Source organism: Tyto alba, unplaced genomic scaffold (assembly GCF_018691265.1).
Source record: "Tyto alba isolate M040663 unplaced genomic scaffold, T.alba_DEE_v4.0 Super-Scaffold_14, whole genome shotgun sequence".
Classification (NCBI taxonomy): domain Eukaryota; kingdom Metazoa; phylum Chordata; class Aves; order Strigiformes; family Tytonidae; genus Tyto; species Tyto alba.
The window spans coordinates 10697193-10715917 of NW_024881276.1; the positions used below are offsets into that span (position 1 = coordinate 10697193).

The window sequence follows — 18725 nt, forward strand, 5'->3', positions numbered from 1 at the left end:
TGAAAGTAGTAGAGCCTGAGGTGTTTTATGTACTTGTGCGATTAACCAGAGTCTCCCTAGAATTTCTCCTTATGCCAAGTAAGTTTTTCACTGGAAACAGATGCTTTTTCTTCCATGCTTCATGTAGCTAGAAGCTACAGTTTTACTGCCAGAACTTAGAAGGCAGCTGTCACCATGCTGCTGGAACAAGCTGTGCATTCACAGTCTTTCTGGTCTGGACCACCACTGGTGGGACAACACCAGAACATCTGAATGTCCATCTGTTCATTAGCCTGTATCAAGGCATCTAAGGTACTTCCTTGGAAGCAGAATTTATAAGGAGGCCTCAAGGAGTTTTCTTAAATCTTTGAGCTGATGTAGTATGTGTTGAGGTAGTGTTCTGGACTTCTAGGACCTGTATGTTTTTGCTCTCTCCCATTTCATGTTCCCCCTTTCCACCCTTCAACCTTGGTTGATCTGATTCAGTGTGGTGGCACTGGTCAGACGTGCTCGTGCTACCCTTCACACCAGCAAGCTAGGCCCTTCGAGAAACTCGTGTACCTGTGTCAGCTCACCTTCTGCAATTCACACGTAGATGTCATAGATAAAAGCCTCAGGCCTCACGCCCCCCAATATCCAGGTGGGGTTAGAGTGGGATTTCTGGATGTCGCTTTTTGAATTGAAGCAATAGCTTAATATTTCATCTTGAAGTGCATGTAACAAGTTTAATGCTGTTTCGACTGCCACGTTTTACCGAGGTTAACATGAAATCCTGCATGCAGTGCAGGTATTGAGGTATTTTTTTCTTGAGCTGATTGGTATTTAATTTTGGTTTTGTGTCTTGAAGTGGATCCAAAACTCAGTGAAAATAGATGAAGAAGATAAGGAGGGGATAAAATCTGTAAACAGCAAATCTGGTGCTGAAGATAATGTAAAGGATGCTACTCCAAATCCATTAGAAAAATATATGAGAATAATCCAGCAGAGAAGAGAACAGGAACTGGCAGACAAGGTGAATATTCTCAAAACTGGGTCCCAGAAATGTTACTGACTGAATTTTTGTCTTGCTGAGTATGTTTAGAATGAAAACAGTATTCTCATTTTTTTCATGATTTTTTTTTTTTCTTCATTCAGAAGCTTTATGTAACAACCTGCAGAGATGAGTGTTTGGATTTGTACTGCAAAAATGTGTTGACTCAAAAAAAAACAAACAAACAAAAAAAAAAAAAAAAACAAAAAAAACAACAAAAACTTTCTTCTATAGGGGTTTTTGTTCTGGTATCCTGTGGGGGAGGGGGGGGGTTATTTTTTAAGTACTAAGACAGTATTTAAACTTAAATGTCCTCAATTTTGAGATTAAACTGTGTTTAAGTACAATTTGAATCCATACAGGTCAGTTTGAGCTCCACTAACACGACTGATAATTTATTCTGGCAAAATGGAAAATTTGACCTTCACATCTGTATGTGGGTGAACGTTACTTTGATGAAGGAACACAGCGTGCTTTGTTCAGATATTATCCAAACCTGGTTTTTCAAAGTGTCATTATTCTAGATGCAGTGTAGCATTTGTAGAAATAAAAATCTTCTGAAGGAGCCACTTTATTTTCAGTTAGGTGCCTTCAAATATAGATACTATTATTGGTCACTTAAACCTTGACTTAAGAACCAGTTACAGGTGTATTTTCCTCTTGGTTTCCAGGATTTAAAAAAAGAAGAAATGGGAGAAGTATCACTTACAGAGGGACTTGTATCTAGTGGGCAGGATGACAGGTAAGGCTCATATATTACTATTAATCACTTCTGTTACTCCATATTAGTAAGTAGTTACAGCATGAATTATGGTCAAGAGACATCTGCTTCCTTAAAAAGTAAAATAAACTAGCAGTCAAAAGCAATTGTGTTGGAAAAAATGAGGACCCTTCCAGTTCTTTAGCAGGTGAGTTATGCAGCGTATGGCATTCAGTGATCTGTGTCAGTAGCTGTGGCAATTAGAACTTGTTACCTGCCACTGAGGAGCATCTCGGTTCCTTCACAGTGAGCTGAAGTGGGAGGGATTCTTCTTGGGTGACGGCCCTGTGAGGGCTCGTCGGGGCTGCACCTCGCAGGTGCTCCGTTACTAGCACTGAATCTAGTGTTGACTTGTCAGCAGCATCGTGGGCTTTTAGCAAACTAGCTCACACGCTTTTTTCAGAGATTTTGGCTGCCTGCATGGAGTTAGCACAGCCTCTGGGTCTCTCTAGACATGCATAAATAATTGCTTGAGAGTTAAAAAAACCAACAACCCTCTATCAAATCGCTCAGTTCAGTTGAAGATGTAGAACTGAAAATCTATGTAAGCAAAAAACTCTGGAGCAGTTAACAAAAACGAGTGCTCCCATTAACTGTAGTAATGGCAATAAACCCTGGTGCTCTTGAGCTGGTACCCGTTGCACAGAGTTCTCCTCACAGGGCCGGCACTGCCGCCGTAGTGGCCAGCCAGTGCTGCTTTTTGAGATGCCAGACGGCTTTCTGCTAGTGAAGGCCCAGACCCTTACCCGTAAAGGCTTGCCCGATTCCTTCAGTTCACTGAAACTGCAAGAGGATTGCAGCACAAGCATGCTCTTAACTTCCTTTTTTAAAAGTATTTAAGATAAACTACTTGGAACTCATACCACTTCCTTTCCCTCCCTCCTGTCCTTAATACAGCGCTGCAGGCATTTCTCTTGGAGATGTGGATGAAAACTTCTGGTGAACAATAGCTACTGATTTTTTTTTTTTTTTTTTTCCCCCAATAAGAATGTTTTTATACCAGCCTTCTGCCTGTAAAAAAATGTAATGAATGTTAGGCACCAAGATTGCAGGCTGTATAATTAGAAATGAATAAAGATGATTTTGAGCTGTCTCATCACTTCAGTCACTGACTTCAAATTAATCCCGAAGGAGGCCCTTGAGTGGGGTGAGAGAAGGGACAAAGTGCAAAGAAATGAGTCGGTACGTGCAGGTGGATTAGCTCTGGCACTGAATTCCTATGAACTTTGACAGCTTTCCAAGGGGTCCCCCCCTGCCCCCAACCCCTTCCCCTCCAGCTGTTCCAGACTGCAGGTCACAGTGACAGTGTGCGCGTAGCAAGAAATTCAGGCGTTGCCACCTGTTTTTGAGGGCGTCCCGTGGCGACGTTTCAGAGAGCTGAGGGTGACAGACCCAAAGCTGTTGCTCCCCTTTTACTGCCGTGGTGGGGGGAGCAAACACTCTTAAAGCAGCCTTAGCTTGTGTGTCGCCTTGTTGGTATTAACCAGCCCAGAATGGAGAGATTCAAATGAAAATGCTATTTAACTCATCTTTATTTAAGCTTTGTATTTTGTAGGTAGATTATAGGCAAGATCATTAAACTTTATTTACAGTATAAAATACAGGTTTGGTTTTTTTTAATCATTGAAGTAATTCTGGGTGGCAGCATATATTACAACTTGCACTGCATTTGAGGCTGCTCATCTTGACCTAACTACGAGAACATGAAGCCAAGTTTGACAGAATTTAGGGGCAAAAAATGAAGCTCCGTCTTGAATTCACTGGATGTTGAACCAGAAATGTGACAGAAATACAACTTTGCTTTTAGAAATGAAGCTAAAACGTGATCTGGTGGCTAGCCTGCTTTTATGTGCTGCTCGATTTGGTGTTGCAGCAGTGCTGGCATTTACAGAATTTCTGAGGGACTCCTTCTGTTTGATGTCCGGAAGGGGCCGGGTAGTGCTTGTTGCATTATGCTGGCCTGGAACAACTACCCAAACTCATGCTAGAAACACTCGCTGACTTACTTACCATGCTGAAGCGTACACCTACAGGGCCTCCCCCCCGTGCAGGAGCAAACGGATTGGTCCTACTGAACAAAACGTGTTTAACTTCGGATAGAGACATCGAGCACAGAGGTGCGCTCGCTCGTATGGAGTAGCTGTAGGTCTGTTTTCAAATAAGCGTACACAAGTGTTGTCTATTATCTACAAATATTTATTTTAACACTTGGATGTAACTACAGGAAGCCCTTGGCACTGATAGAAAATATTGATTCACTGTTAGGTTACAAAAATTTATACATAGCAAAATTTAATGCTCTTTACATAAAAATATTAGACTACTTAAACAAAACTTCCAAAACTCCCAGTAATAGCTACACTGAATTAGAAAAGAATTAGGCTTTAAGACACTGCCTCCATTATTACCCTTATGCAAACACTGGGCTAGAACATCACCTGCATTGCTGTAGAAATGTCTCCTTCATGCAACAGGTAAGAACATACACTAGGCTATTTTGTCATATTTTGCTCTACATTGATCAACTTTGCCCCTTTTTGAAACTGTCAAATTAGACTTCAATATTTAACAAAAAAAAAAAAAAAATCCATATTTGAAGTTAATACCCCGCCAAAATTCATTTTCTCCTAATACTGACTTGAAGAAATTTGTGCTTCCTTTTGATTTATATTCAGCAAACAGTCAAAACTATCAAACCACACGTCAGCTTAACATGGGTATGACTTGAATATTTAATTTTTTCAAATGACTGATGTATTTTACTTTTTTTCCCCCAACATTTATATATATATATATATATCATATAGAACAAACACCAAATATACCATCACTAATACTCAAGATATCACTGAATGCATCTGAAAAAAAACATTAATTAGAAGGCAGACTTCTATGGGAAATGACTTTTAAAATGGCACCAGTTTGTTTTTTTTCTGAACACCACGTTTTCTTAATGTTCTAATTAATTTGTAAAAAGGAAAACACATAAGCACTGACTATAAATTTGCTAAGCACCAAGAGAAAAAGGTGGACATCCTGTATTCTGGTTTATGGCTGTAATTTTTATTGTTTGTGTAAAACTCTGCAAACTTTCTCATCTGCTCATTTGGAATAGTCAGATCAGTGTCATTTTAATAAGGTAACACTTTTCACTTACTTAAAATGTCGGATAATGGTCTCCTGCCACTATATAAATGCTAAGACATTTATAGAAAATAAATATTAAGGCAAAGCTGACATTTATTTTCAAAGGAGGGGATCATTATCCAGATCCGGGGATCTACATTCCATTAAATAGTTAATAAAAAGATTAAAACTTGGGACGGCTGCTCAGTGCTCAGGTGAGCACAGGGGTGTGACTGCTCCCTCATAAAAAAGCGTGGCACCAAGGCGGAGTGCTGTTCCTGTGGGGCAGGGAAGGAGCCTTCCGACGGCCCCGCTGCAGCTCAGGAACCGCTGCAACGGTGCTGTCACGTAAGCACGAGCTGTCGGCAACCCTGGCCGGCCACAGTTCCCTTTGGTACCTGAACCGAGATCCTGCACCACACGTCGTACGCGCGTGCCTTTGCCTAAGGTCTGTACAGAGCTCTACTGCCTGCTGGTTTGGAGCACCTGCCACGGTTTTGTGCGGGACGTCATGCTGTAGAACATGTCAAATATTAAATACCAAAAGTCTCAAAGAAGAGTAATTTGGTCACTTATTGTGAAGTGTTGCCTTTTAAAATGCCTGGAATAAAACCTCCATTCTCTGTGTGAAAGGATGGAAGGTTACCCGTGGGAAGATTTCCCTATGAAAGTGTTCCAGGAGCTGGAATGTGAAGCTTTTGCACTTCTCTCTAATTTTGTTTGGTAGACACACATCTGTACTGCAGAGCAGCTATTTGTTGATTTGTCAGAGCTACAGAATTCTTCTGCTGAATTACTGTGGCAAACATTTATGTGTAAGAATTGAGTTGCTCTTTTGACCGAGACTGGATATCCTGAAGCTCCTGCTCTTCTTTTGCTTTGATATCTTGGTAGGCCTGCATTTTGCTCGCATCCTTTAAGTAGGCCCAGTTAGAAGACAGTATCATGAGGAAGTGGATCTGGAAGAGAAGGGTGAGCATGATGGCTAGTGAGCATGTCAAGAGGCAAAGCAAGCTGCTAGTTAGATTAATAGATGCTCTTTAAAATAACGACCAAAAAAAAAAGTTATTCTACGTTAATAAGCATTCTGTTATTAAAACAAGCACAGAGGCTATTTTCAAAGATCTCTAGAATTTGGCATGCTAATATTTCAGTCTGTTATTCACAATTTAGAGCAAGTTAGTATAACAGTAACAAAATGAGCTACAGAGTTGTACGGATCAATTAAAATGCAGAATGGGGGGAAGCAGGAAAAAAGTTTTGTACACGGTGATTCATCTAGTCTGTAAGCTACGCGGTGCTCAGAAGAACTGCTTTCTAAGGCTGGGGTGTTTATGTGTATCCAAGCCCAGATCCCAGTAAGTCTTTTCCCCCAACAAGCAGATGAGAACTCCACCCTCCCCCTGGAAAAAGCCTGAAACTGTAAACAGTTTTATTTACGTGAACAAGGCTACATTAACATATTGAGAAATTAAACAACAAAACATGAGTCCAAAACTAAGCAAAAGCATGCAATCTCCAGGTTAAGAAGTCTTAATTGTATATTTTTATAACTACATTTTAAACTTCCATTGCCCAACCTCAGGTGAAGAGTTTCATATCGTATATAGCAACTGGTTCTTTTTCATTATTATTACTGTGTGGATTTTTTTCTAGTTTGTGCATTCATTTCTTCCCAACTTCTTTTCACCATACTTCATGCAAAAAATCTACATCTGAAAACACCGATTCACTTTTTTTTGTTTTTTAATCCCAACAGTGTAAAAAGGTCTCTATGATCTATGCATGGTTTTGCTTCCCGTGCAGTCATACTTACAGTTTTGAGATCTGGCTACTGAGAAATCAGTTACTAAAGTGCAAGCCGCACAAGAACAGAAGCTACTTATACGCTGTTTCTTACAAGTTCAGGGTCCAAGAGAAAGAATGTGATTGTTTTACGCAGAGCTAACACAAGGATATAGTTCCTTCCAGAGAGAGCATGATTTGGCAGTTACTTAAAAAGTAAGTAATAGAAAATAATCAACTTTATCATCCAAGCACTGGAAATACAAGCCAACTAATTCGTAATACGCGGGCTTCTGATTTCTGCCCAAAGAGACTGGCACTACTTTACTATTCCTTTTCTTTTGTGTCATGTATATTCTGTATGCTGGGGGTGTGTGTGTGTGTGTGTTGTATTTGGTATTCTGGATGGAAAATAAATCAATCATTCTGACCCTGAACTGTTCCAGTATTTGTTTTAGAGATGACTGTTAGAAAGCAAGTCTCCACTTGCAATGGAAACCTCCCATCTTCAGAAGGATCATTCATAAACACCCCTACAAGTAACTGAATCCTCTCGACATGAAAAAATAGCCAGATCTCATCCACATCATAGTTCATATACAAGAAGTCATTTTATTAATCTGATAAGCTAAATGATGCTTACTGAAGCTATTTACAATTACTGTAACAAAATTCAGAGAGCTAGACTTTTAGCCTAGGGTGTCAGTGGTATTTCAAGCTACGCAATGCAGCTCTTTTCTGGGCTTATACAATTTAGAATTTAGTGCAGCAATCTTCCCGACTCTTAAACTTCAAAACAGCATAGTTATATGTAGTAGCCATCATGTAGATCAGCTGGTGGAAGAGAACAAAATACAGGAGAGTAAGATACAACAAGGTGACGGCTCAAGCCCACTTGGGCAACTGTCGATACTTTTACAACAGACGTTATTCTGAGCTTCTTCCAGGGTGAAGACGCAAGATAAATTAACTTCCCATTTATCTGGAGAGGATAATCTACATACAGAGCTAAGGCTATTTCATCAAAAAATAGCGCGTATTACACCTGGATTTGGCTGACGCGAGGTTGGGAGCGGGCGGCTAGAGGAAGCGGTAAGGCGTATGAAGCAAGTCATCTCGTTAATGTCCGTCTCTCTTTCCAACTGCCGCCTGTAATTGGCATTGCTGAGTTGGACTAAAACTGCCTGGGCCCAGACAAAAAAACTCAAGAGGCTACGAGCAAGTGATCAAATAAACTGCAAAAATGAAAAGAAATGGTGGACACAGAAACAGGGGGTAGAAGTAGGATTTTCAAAGGACATGCAAAGAGTTCTTTTTCTAAAGCTGGGGGAGGTGGGTTAAGATGACTTTTCAAAGCGAAAGTTTGGGACCTGCTGACTTGTAATGACCAAACCGCAGCAGCAAATAATGGCGATTCCAGCTCGCCCTCCTTAATGTCTAGTATCACTATTGTAAAGTTACACAAAATTTAATCTTAAAGCATCTTAAGCCTGAAAGGACCATGTTACGCAATAAAACAACAAAAAATGCTACCCACCAATGCTATGACAGTGGCACCAGCTCCAGCACAAGCCACAATGAACAGGTGGTAAGACATGTAGAACTAGAGAAAAAACATGTTAAAAACATTGAAGCAACTGAGGATAGTATAAAATGCATTGCAACAGTTCTGGAGAATAAGGATAATAAAACCATCTTTGTAGCAAGGAATTCAAAGCTTTAGAAGATAAAAATGTTCAAAATAATTTTCATTTTCTGGATGACCTAACACAGAGTAATTTCAGTGTTGTGTTTAAATCAATCTCTTCATACTATTAGTATTAGTTTTCTCCAAAAACTTTCATCAAGTTAGTTATTACACGGTGTCCAAGTGACTTGTGGGCAAAAGCTGCACACGGGTTATGTGTCTGTACCTCATTTGTGTTGCAGATGTTCTCTAAAATCGGACCACAGGCTTTGCCAGGTACAGCATTCCAAGGGATAATACCTGAAATACCACAGCAAAAGAAACCACTAATTTTAGCAATCGACACACACTTTCTGTTCCTCTCTCATCTTTTCCACCCACTTGCCAGTTGTGTTCCCATTCTGGGCATCTGTGCATTGACCAGTACAGCCATGAACTGGCAGGAAGAATTAAAACAACTCACTCAAGTTGTGCTTCCTCCTTATAGCGAGGCTTGCTGCCAAGGCATGTTCTCAGATGTGGTTTTCCCATATGGCAGCCAAATGGTTGGTTGGGTTTCTGCACTTCAGGTCCAGTCACATACTGCCTACTCCCCCACTCCACAGTGAAAGGGATAATCTGTGTCTCAGAGGTATTTGGCACCTTTCAGGATAGCACTTGCTAGATTTAAGTTCTACTTGAACAATAACTACTGTAGAAGAGTGTGAATATCGAGATAGAGGGAAGAATTACAGAAGGATTTTTTCTGTTTTAGTTTCAATAGGTAAGAAGCATTAAGCGAACACTACTACGAGAAAATTTGGTCTGCCATACATCATCTACTCCCAATTGCTTTTCTTACACGACTGAAAAATCTGAAAAGTCGACAGGATCTATAAGGTTTAAAATAACATAAACTTTTAGGCCTGTGACAGATGTGAAGCTTAAACAAAAGCCATCTGAAACAGGAAAAAAACAGTTTGTCTCCCCCATACAACTTGCATTTCAAACTCAGCTGGTTGGCATTAGCAACTCTGTAAGGGACAGGTCATTGAAATTATCTCAGGATGGTATGGCTTTCAAAAAGATTTTATAGGATTTACTTTAAAGCCAGCTTCTCTGCAACTGCAACGCACACTTGAAGCTGCCTCACTGCTGCTTCCACCCAAAAACGTGAGGACAGTTCAGTGACAGAAGTTGCCTGTTAAGGAGCTGCCCTCTCCCATCGCTCACTGAAACCCAAATGATTTTGAACTCATCAGAGGAACAGCACAGCCCCACACGGCGCTCCTACAGCTGTGAAACCACCAGGGGAAGCAGTGAGATGGAGGAGTGCAGCTTCCCCCTGCACTCCTAAGCTTTGCTGCTGAAGAAAACATCTTCCCAGCCTTTTCGCTGTCAGTTGGTAAAATAAGATGCAAATATTTAACAGATCTAGGACTTCTTGCTTTTAAAATTTGTGTATCTTCTCCTATTGGAATTACAGCCCAGACAGGAAAGCAAAACCAAGCTTTCTTACTCTCAACTCTGAATCAGTTTTCTCATCTTTGAATGACTTAGTCCAAAGAAAGGAACGTTCCTAGAAAACGCTAGATAAAAGTAAGTGTGACAAAAGCTCTTCTGCAGAAGGGAAGCTGAAAAGATTAACTTCAAGAAAAATTCACCTTAAGGAATGAACTACTTGAAAAGCCTGACCCTATTTTAAACTACTGTCCTGCTCCTCTGCTACCTGCACCCCCCTTGGATTTCTGTGTCTCACCACAAAGCAGTATTAATTCATTAATAGTTAGGGCAGAGCCTTGATTGCAGGTTTTTGGTCTTTTAACTGAAAGTAATTGTTAAAGCAAAGTTCAGGTGCTAACTTCATATTTAAATGTAGGAACATCTTTTTGAAAGGGAAGAATGTATGCATATGGGGTCAAACCCCAGAATCCGGTTATCTACTTCTCAGCACTGTTTCTAAGCAGTTTATTTTGAGGCCGAACTATTTTTAAACCTAATATTATAGTATTGGAAACTGCTACAAAATAATTTTAGATAAATGACTTGCCAGTTCAGTTAAATTGATTGCATCTGGAAAGAGATCAGTGTAATCTGAATTAATTAGAAAAGTAATAGCACATTCAGAGACACAAGATGCTTTTGCATTTGGTTCATTTGGTAAGGCGGAGACAAACTACCGAAGACAGACCAAGGAGAAAGGATAAAGCATTTAATCAGGATTAAAATGAGTACCGTATTGCCTGATATCCACGCAGATCTGGTCTCCTGGAACTGTCACATTTGTCTGAAGAGATTTGATGACTTCGCAAGTTGACCATATGTTATAGAACATAAAGACAGGCACAGCAGAGAAGCCAAAGACCCCAAGCCAGGCCACTCCAAGCACATAGGTGAGGAAAACAAACTGGGCAAAGAAAACACAAGCACTTCACATTTATTCTTTGGAAAGAGTACCTGAATTTTCCTTAAAAATGCTTCAAAATAATCTTTAAGCATACTTTCATAAACCAAGTAACAAAAAATTTGATTTCCGAGCAGAAATAAAATCAGTATTCTCATTCCTAGTTTTAGTGTAAATGAGAAAGTAATTTGGACATTTCCTTTTTCATCAGCCTGCTTGAGTAAACAGCTTGCCCTCCTGAAGGAGCAGTCCACTAATTTCTCAAGATTCTCAGCGAAGCAGGGATTCTGGTTGTAGGCTAAAACCAATAAAATGCCAACAAAAATCAATTTAAGTTTTTTTAATTAACATACACTACCATTTCTGTACAACCTGAAAATCAAAACAACAGAGTGAATCGATGTTCACAGAGCTATCCCATACTCCCTGACTTACCGAAATCAATATTAAATGTAACATTTGAGAATACCTATTTTTTAAAACATACCACAGGCATTACAGCAGGTCAGAAGGACTCAGTTGATCTAATACACATTGCCAAGAAGAAAATTAGCTACTTCACCTTACAGAATCATGGATCTTCCATTGGAATTTACTGGTTCGGGTTCGCTCGTTTTTTAACAAACTTTATTGCATGCATTTTCTTTGGTAAGATTATACAGTAGAGCACTCATTGCTTTAGGAAATCTCCAGCTTCCCCCTCTCACTGGACCTCTTCCCTTTTCCCTCTTCTTCTAAGTTTTATGGTGAAACAGTATCTCTGGCATCAGTTGCTAGCTCCCTCCTCCTGGTGAGACTGGGATTTGGACCCTGCTTGGAAAGTGGGGGAATGCTGTTACATCTTGTGCGTTTCCCTTTTCTCTGTTATTTAACTGTAGGTGGACTGGAAAGGCTTTACTTCCAGTAAGGCACTGATGCTGCACCACCTCACCTGAAACTTGTGTGCCAGAGAAGAACAGCAAGGATGGGAAAGGCTCTTGAGTGTGTGTGTGGGGGGGAGTTGTATCAGCCTGACCCAAAACTGAGGGACTGAAGGAATGCTGCAGTGGTGGAAATCTGCAAGATCATGGGATTTCACCCAGAAGCGCTGAACAGCACTGCAAACCTTACAGCAAAGGCTGAGCAACTGGTTAGGCTTTACAGTCAATGAAGGTGGTGTGTGTGGGGAGGTGGAAGTGCTGGCAAAACTAAGGCCCATAAAAAAAACCAGGTAGCCTTTAATGTATACACAACTGGACTGAAATACCCTATTTCATATTAGATAGTGCCATACACCAGACCTGTGTGTTTTATGCAAGAATTGAGAATTCTCTCTTTGGATTTTGGTAAGGACTAAGTGAGCCAGTTTACAGGATTTCTACAGATACACTATACATAAAATGTGGGTTTGCATATGAGTGTGGAAGTATGCACGAGAAGAAGTACACAAAGCCTTTAACTCCTAAAATAGCCAGGAAAAAACACACTCATTCTCACATTTAATGTGGTAACTGTGGGAAATGGCTATTCTGCATTACCACAGCCAACAAAAATAATTTAAGGAAGTTGGAAGTTTGTCTTCTGTAATAACCTTATGCAAGATGGAAGGGACTGCCTTTCAGGGCCTTGCTTGGCAATGTCATGGAGGAGGAAGTACAGGAGCTCTTGATCAAAGAGGCAAAAAGCATCACTATATGTCCAAAAGCTGCTTGTCCATCTCCTGGCAAACCTTGTTCTAACCCTGGTGTTTTAAGCAGCACTACTGCTACACGGTGCCATACGAGCATTTTTACGCCACGACTGTCACCACTGAACACTGATGTGTCTAACCAGAGCTCCAAGCTATTAGTCAGCTGCTAAATTCTCTCCTTTATTGTGTGGACAAATATGGACAAACATGAAAACACATTTTTCTGTCATATTTCCATGGGTCACACTGGTATTTGCATATGCAGCTGACAATCACGTGCCTGCAACTACTCAACTACAGAAGCAATTGTCTGTACTAATGAGATGCACATATGTGTATGATTCTACTGTACTACGGATCTTTGGAAAATGCCACTTTAGATCTAAAGTTGCTCCTCGGTGCAGGTCATACTTGCTAGAAAACAAGCAAATAGCTGCTTAACTGGAGAATGATCATATGTCTTATTTTTATTAGCTCTTGACAAATTCTCTAAGTATCCAACAGCACAGTGGAAAATTGTTAAGCCTCTTGAAAATAAACATGCATCTCTTTGTATTTAACCAGCTGAAAGTACATATTTTTAAAGTACAGGATATAGATTGTATATTAAAATGCAACAATCACATCAAAAGCCTCTTCTCTTTTCACCCACACTTTCCCGTGGGCGATCTGTCATACTGCTTAGCTTCCTCCATAACCATGAGCTTTGAATTCAGATTTTCAGAAATAGCTTTGAAATCCTGTCTCAGAAACATAGTTATGTTTCTGTTCTTGCAGAGTGCGCCCTAGGGGGCAACATGGGTGAGAATCTGAAGTTTTATTTTTAGTTAAACTTTGTTTAAAATTTTGTTCTAATACAGAAATATGCTGAAGGGAAAATGGCTTGTAACTTTAAGGCTTTAAGTGTTTCAGCTTTGCAAGAAAGACTCACTATTCTATCTGTATGCCTTTTGCCATCTGGAAAAGCAAGACAGCAATACTCGATTCAAGTGCAAAGATATTGTGAAGCTTCATTCATTACTGTTTGTCTGAAGGATCCAGACATCCTCAAGCAGAATTGACCATGGAAGTCAGAGGCATTACAGTTTGTTTTTAAATAGCTCTGCAAACCACAGCAATTTTACAGTCCGCCTTTAAGCATCACTATTGTGCTCCATGTTTAAAATCACAAATTTCATTTTGTCTCACACTGACTGTTTTAAAATTAGCAGTCTCCATTAACTTAGTTCAGACCAGTGGGTTCAGCTTTTTGACAGGGGAGGCTACAGTGGCACCCTGACAGTCCATCTGTAGAATTTGCATTTGACCAAGCACCCTTGAAGTTCAGAGAAGGCCCAGCAACAGTGATTGACTCTGACGACCCATAAAGAAGGCAAAAATATATTGTTCAGAAACACAGGAGTCAAGCCAAGCCCAACAGGTTTTAGCAAGTGGAGATTACTTTTCCCCTTTTCTGATGCTACTCACCATTCCACTGATGCAGCGGCCGCAGGCTGTCGTTTTGAACTCTCCATGCAGCTCCTTCACAGCACTTGTTGTATAAAAACCTTCTGCCAACAGGATTATTCCATATAAGAAGAAAAATGATGCAATGCCATAAATTACATACTGCATTAGCTGTATTCTAAAAGGGGAAAGAAGAAAGATATCATTAGATTTCAGCCCTTTAAAAACAAAGCCAGTCCTCCCAAATCATAATAGGTATGGGATAACTCCTCTTCTAGAAATACAGTTCAAGGCTCCTTAATGCATTTTAAGCAAGCAGGCTGCAGGAGGGCACTGGAACAACTATCCCACTTCTACAGGTAGGCAATACTGATGTGCATTACTGTTGCATCTGCTCAAGCATCCCCTGTCTGTGCTGCAGTTCTTACACTGACTGGTATTAGGCACCAGCTCGAAGCCACAATTTCATGCCTCCGCTATGGAGGTTTTTGTTTCCTGTTATTGACCCTGACACCTAACTCAAGGAATGTCTGACAGGGACAACACAGGGCTTTGAAATGGCAAAGGCTGGAGCTGGACTACTGGATGAACTACCAAGCTCCATGGTGATTCCTTCGGCTTAGGGAAAGGAACCAGTCCCTGAAATCCACCATTTCCACCTGTAAAATCCAGCTAATGTATATTTGCAAAAATTTTTAAATTCAGTGATGCTTGTTTGATACAGAACTCAGCAAACATGCATGGACTTCTGAGGAGGAATGGTTTGCTCTACAGCCTAGGAAGATACTTCTAACTGAGCAGGTAGTTTAAGTGCTTTAAGTCATGGCAATGTTGAGCTCCCCAAAGTGTAATTAAATTTTTAAAAACTGAAAGAAATATTTAGGAAATGCTTCCATTTGAGGTACGCTGGAACCAGCCAGGGGAAGAAGATCTCAGGACACGTAGTATAAGCACTTCCCTTGGATATTATTTGAGAAAGATCTTGACTCCTTAAAAACCCACCATCTGCAATGACACTCTTATGGTATTTTTACTCTGGCTAGAATAGGTAAACAGAAAGAATAATTTCTAAACGTTATCAATCAGATTCAGTATCTGAAGCTAATTATTTTGGAGGACCAGAATGCCAGATCTTCCATACAATGCTTCTTTTGGTCTCCAAAACTCATACTTCGTTATTAGCACAACTTCTTCAGAACTTAAGCCTTCTTAAAAGTAATTTTGATTGTTGAGATGGTTATTTTGGATGAAGCTATTTACAGAACAGAGAGGTCAATTTTATATATCCATACTACAATTTTCTAGGGGTGAATATATTTTTCCCCAGATTTTTTTTTTTTTAATTTTACCATTCTCCACTAAGTAGCAGCTAGCATAGATCTCCAAGGAGCATCTGCATGTTTTAGCTTAGTTTAAAGAAAACTGATGATTACATTTATATAGTTAAATGTTATCAGACAGATATAGCACATCCTTTGTATCAAAATAGGATATTGCTCATTTAAAATTTTATGTGGGAAGTGTTATGTTTGTTTTCCAAACTGATTAAAAATAACAGGATAAATCTGTCACACCTATGCTGTAAAGCTTGAAAAAATTGTCAGGATTTGGGAAAATATAGAAATAATTTCACCATCATTAACAGTCCAAGAGAGACTCAGTGCATGATATCAGAAATCAGTAATATGAAACCTGGTTAAAAAAATCTATCCCAAATAGTGCCTTGCTAGCATATTTTTCTTTTATTTTGTATCTCTGTGGCCTTACAATTATTTGCACCTTTCTAGCACCTCTTCTCCCTTGCCTTTCTTGTTAGGCCTCCATAGAGGCCAAGACCTCAGCTGCTTTGGTAGGAATTATGGTTTTCCCCAGCTGGTGATGGTGACTTGACAAGAAACGTTCTCAATAATTCTCCAAAATTTAAAACTTGCTGCCTGTCATGGCTGCTTTTGCAATTTCTTCTCTTTTGCTCAAACGAAGGCTGATATAAGAACAGGTTGCTTTGTTACTTGGTTGCTGAAGAACAGCTGCGTACAGTTTCTCGCTAAATTTTGTGGCTAACGGCAGGGTCCTCATGGCTCGCGCGCTGGAGCTGGGGATGCAGCCACGTGTCAGGTCTGGGCACAGAAGGTCCCGCAAGGGGGGGAAGCCCCGAAACGGTGCTGTGGGACCGACGCCAGTGATCCTGGGGGTGGGAAGGGATCAGCTGTGCATGCAAACTGGCAGGTTTATGCCTGCAAGCATATAACGTGAGTCAGGGACGAACGAAAAGAAAAAAAAAAAAAAAAAAAAAAAAAAGAGAATTGTGTTGTGTTCGACCCTGGTACCAAAGCCTTCAAGTAATGCCCCTGAAGCTGGATCTTGGGGGCAAATAAGCGAAACGCATGTGCCCTGTTTGCTGCGAGCGCGCCCCTGCGCGTGCACCACACGGGCCCCCTCCTCAGAGGCGCTCGCGGCCGGCACAGGGACCCGTCCCAGAGCCCTCGGGTGGCTCTCAGAGGGTTTTGGCCGCCCTTCGCCCCCCTGCCCCGGGATGGAGGCGTCTCCAGGGGCCAGCCGCACGCCGTGCCCGCGGCCGGTGCTGGCCCGTGGCAAGCAGCGGGCGAGAGGCCGAACCCAGACCCAGTCGGCATCCCGGCGCCGGCGCGCAGCCCTTGTGAATCGCAGCCTGCGCAAAATCCCTGACTGCCGCCGGCCAAAAGCCTCTCCAAGGCCTGCGGGCCCTGGCACAGGCCTCTTGGCCTTCCTCTGGTTTCACGGAGAAGCCTCAGGAACACAAAAGCCCTGAGTATTTCACCGGTGGTTATCGCCAAAGGCTACAGGTGCAGAGACAAACATGTAAGCTCTTTCCAGTCTTTTCTCTTTTTTTTTCTCATTTGTACAATACCAGTCCACCTTCTTCTGAGGAAGGGATGGACAAAACAACATTTCCTTGTTATTCCTGGCATCCCTTCGAACTTTGTATCACCAACAAGCACTAAATCTACACTGTTTCAGATTAAAATCATTACCCCTTGTTCTGTCACTACAGGCCCCAGTGAAAAGTGTTTCTCCATCTGTCTTAGAAGTCCCCTCTAAGTACTGAAAGGCCGCTATAAGGTCTCCCTAGAGCCTTCTCCAGGCTGAACACCCCCAACTCTCTCAGCCTGGCCTCACAAGGGAGGTGCTCCAGCCCCCTGATCATCTTCATGGTCCTCCTCTGTACCTGCTCAAGCAGGTCCGTGTCTGTCTTACACTGGGGACCCCAGAGCTGGACACGGCACTGCAGGTGGGGTCTCGCAAGAGTGGAGCAGAGGGGCAGAATCCCCCCCTCGCCCTGCTGGCCACACTGCTCTTGATGCAGCCCAGGACACGGTTGGCTTTCTGGGCTGTGAGTGCACATTGCTGGGTCATGTCCAATTCATCCCCCAGCCTGTACTGATACCGGGCGTTGCCCCGACCCCAAGTGCAGGACCTTGCACTTCGCCTTTTTGAACCGCACGAGGTTAGCAGGGGCCTGCTCCTCAAGGCTGTCAAGGTCCCTCTGGATGGCATCTCTTCCCAGGAGTAAACTAACTGCACCACTCAGCTTGTTGTCATCTGCAAACCTGCTAAGGGTGTACTCAGTCCCACTATCTCTGGCACTGATGAAGATATTAAATACTATTGGTCCCAATATAAACAGGCTAAGCAGGATGCACACTCTGGTCCTTTGTGTGTGAACACCAAAACAACACTGTGGGCTGTTGGAGAAACAAGCAACCTAATACTCAGGGATGGAGACCGAGGTTCCTACTACTCATCTAGCATGAAGATGTCATGAGGAATAATGGAAATGGGAGGCATACTTACACTTCACTCAGCAAAGCATGGTCGCTGGCAGTCGTGGAGAAGTGCTGCTCGAGGATAGACACGGTTCCCGTGAGCGCCACGTGGCCACAGCCACAAAACAAGGCTACCCCCGAGAAGCAGAGAATGGTTGCCACAAGCGAAGCATATGGCACTCCTCCTAGGCACTTAATGCAACATTCAAAGCAACCTAAGCGGAAGAGAGAAAGCAAAAGAAACATTATGAGCAAAAAGCAAATTATGAGGAAAAGAATATCTGTCCTCCACTTGGTAAAAGCCACAGGGACTAAAAGGCCTTGGCGTTGACATGCTTAGCAAAATCTATAGGTGGTGCAAGACAGCATCACCCTCTAAAGCAGTGACCTACAGATCTGTTGGTATGGACTCAAAAGTCCAGAAAGTGGGCCGAGTGCTCCTATCTTTACAGGATCAAGAGGATATCAATGAGACAGCCTATGAAATGGGGAAAAAAAAAAAAAAACAAACCAAAAAAAAACCAAACTCACTTGTCTAAAGTGACCCATTGCGATTCAGCTGCTCATACAGAGCTCACCACGTTTCCGCATTACTAACAGCAGGAGCACCAGCTCTGCTGGCACCATGCAGAAAGACAGAGAAGCAAATACTCAAAACAGTGAAGCCTTTTGGAAAGGTAAGAGATACTTTACACCTTCATTGGAAGAACATGTTTAGGTCTGCAAAATTTAACTACCTACACTCTTCCATGGCTCCCAAGTATCTTTTTGTATAAATGTGTATGAGGTTATAGGGATACAGATATTTTAACAACAGGAAAATTGAGTGGGGGCCAAAGAGCAGCAATTTTTATCGAAAGCAGTGAGATGAAGCTGTACGACACAGACAATGCATTTCCAGCTTTATAGGATATACTGGATTTACAGTGATCCCTGAATACAGTCTGCAGTAGCATAATCATAGTTTTAATGAAATGTATCATTTAAGCAGTCTGAGTTAACAAAACACCCCCTAGAACTCCTGGTCTACAAACACTGTAATAAGGAGGTTTCAGCT

At 41.6% G+C, this 18725-nt stretch overlaps 2 protein-coding genes across 10 annotated transcripts in view; one reads left to right on the forward strand and one right to left on the reverse strand.

Moving 5' to 3' along the window:
• OFD1 (OFD1 centriole and centriolar satellite protein) overlaps positions 1-2868 on the forward strand; it is a 30925-nt gene extending 28057 nt beyond the window's left edge. For all 4 annotated transcript variants that reach the window (XM_042788325.1, XM_042788324.1, XM_009966019.3 and 1 more), the window contains 3 exons: positions 827-991; positions 1681-1751; positions 2667-2868. In XM_042788325.1, coding sequence (XP_042644259.1) covers positions 827-991; positions 1681-1751; positions 2667-2712 — 282 coding nt within the window. In that variant the 3' untranslated portion in view covers positions 2713-2868. The remainder of the gene's footprint in view (positions 1-826; positions 992-1680; positions 1752-2666) is intronic.
• A 1076-nt stretch (positions 2869-3944) lies between these two features.
• The window catches only part of GPM6B (glycoprotein M6B), a 112225-nt gene continuing 97444 nt past the window's right edge, over positions 3945-18725 (reverse strand). For 4 of the 6 annotated variants that reach the window (XM_042788330.1, XM_042788331.1, XM_032986946.2 and 1 more), the window contains 6 exons: positions 17697-17883; positions 13887-14043; positions 10582-10753; positions 8594-8667; positions 8218-8283; positions 3945-5854 (listed from right to left, as the gene is read on the reverse strand). In XM_042788330.1, coding sequence (XP_042644264.1) covers positions 5705-5854; positions 8218-8283; positions 8594-8667; positions 10582-10753; positions 13887-14043; positions 17697-17883 — 806 coding nt within the window. In that variant the 3' untranslated portion in view covers positions 3945-5704. Of the gene's footprint in view, positions 5855-7272; positions 7515-8217; positions 8284-8593; positions 8668-10581; positions 10754-13886; positions 14044-17696; positions 17884-18725 lie in introns of those variants that run through there. The other 2 variants (XM_032986947.2, XM_042788332.1) reach the window with 1 other exon arrangement.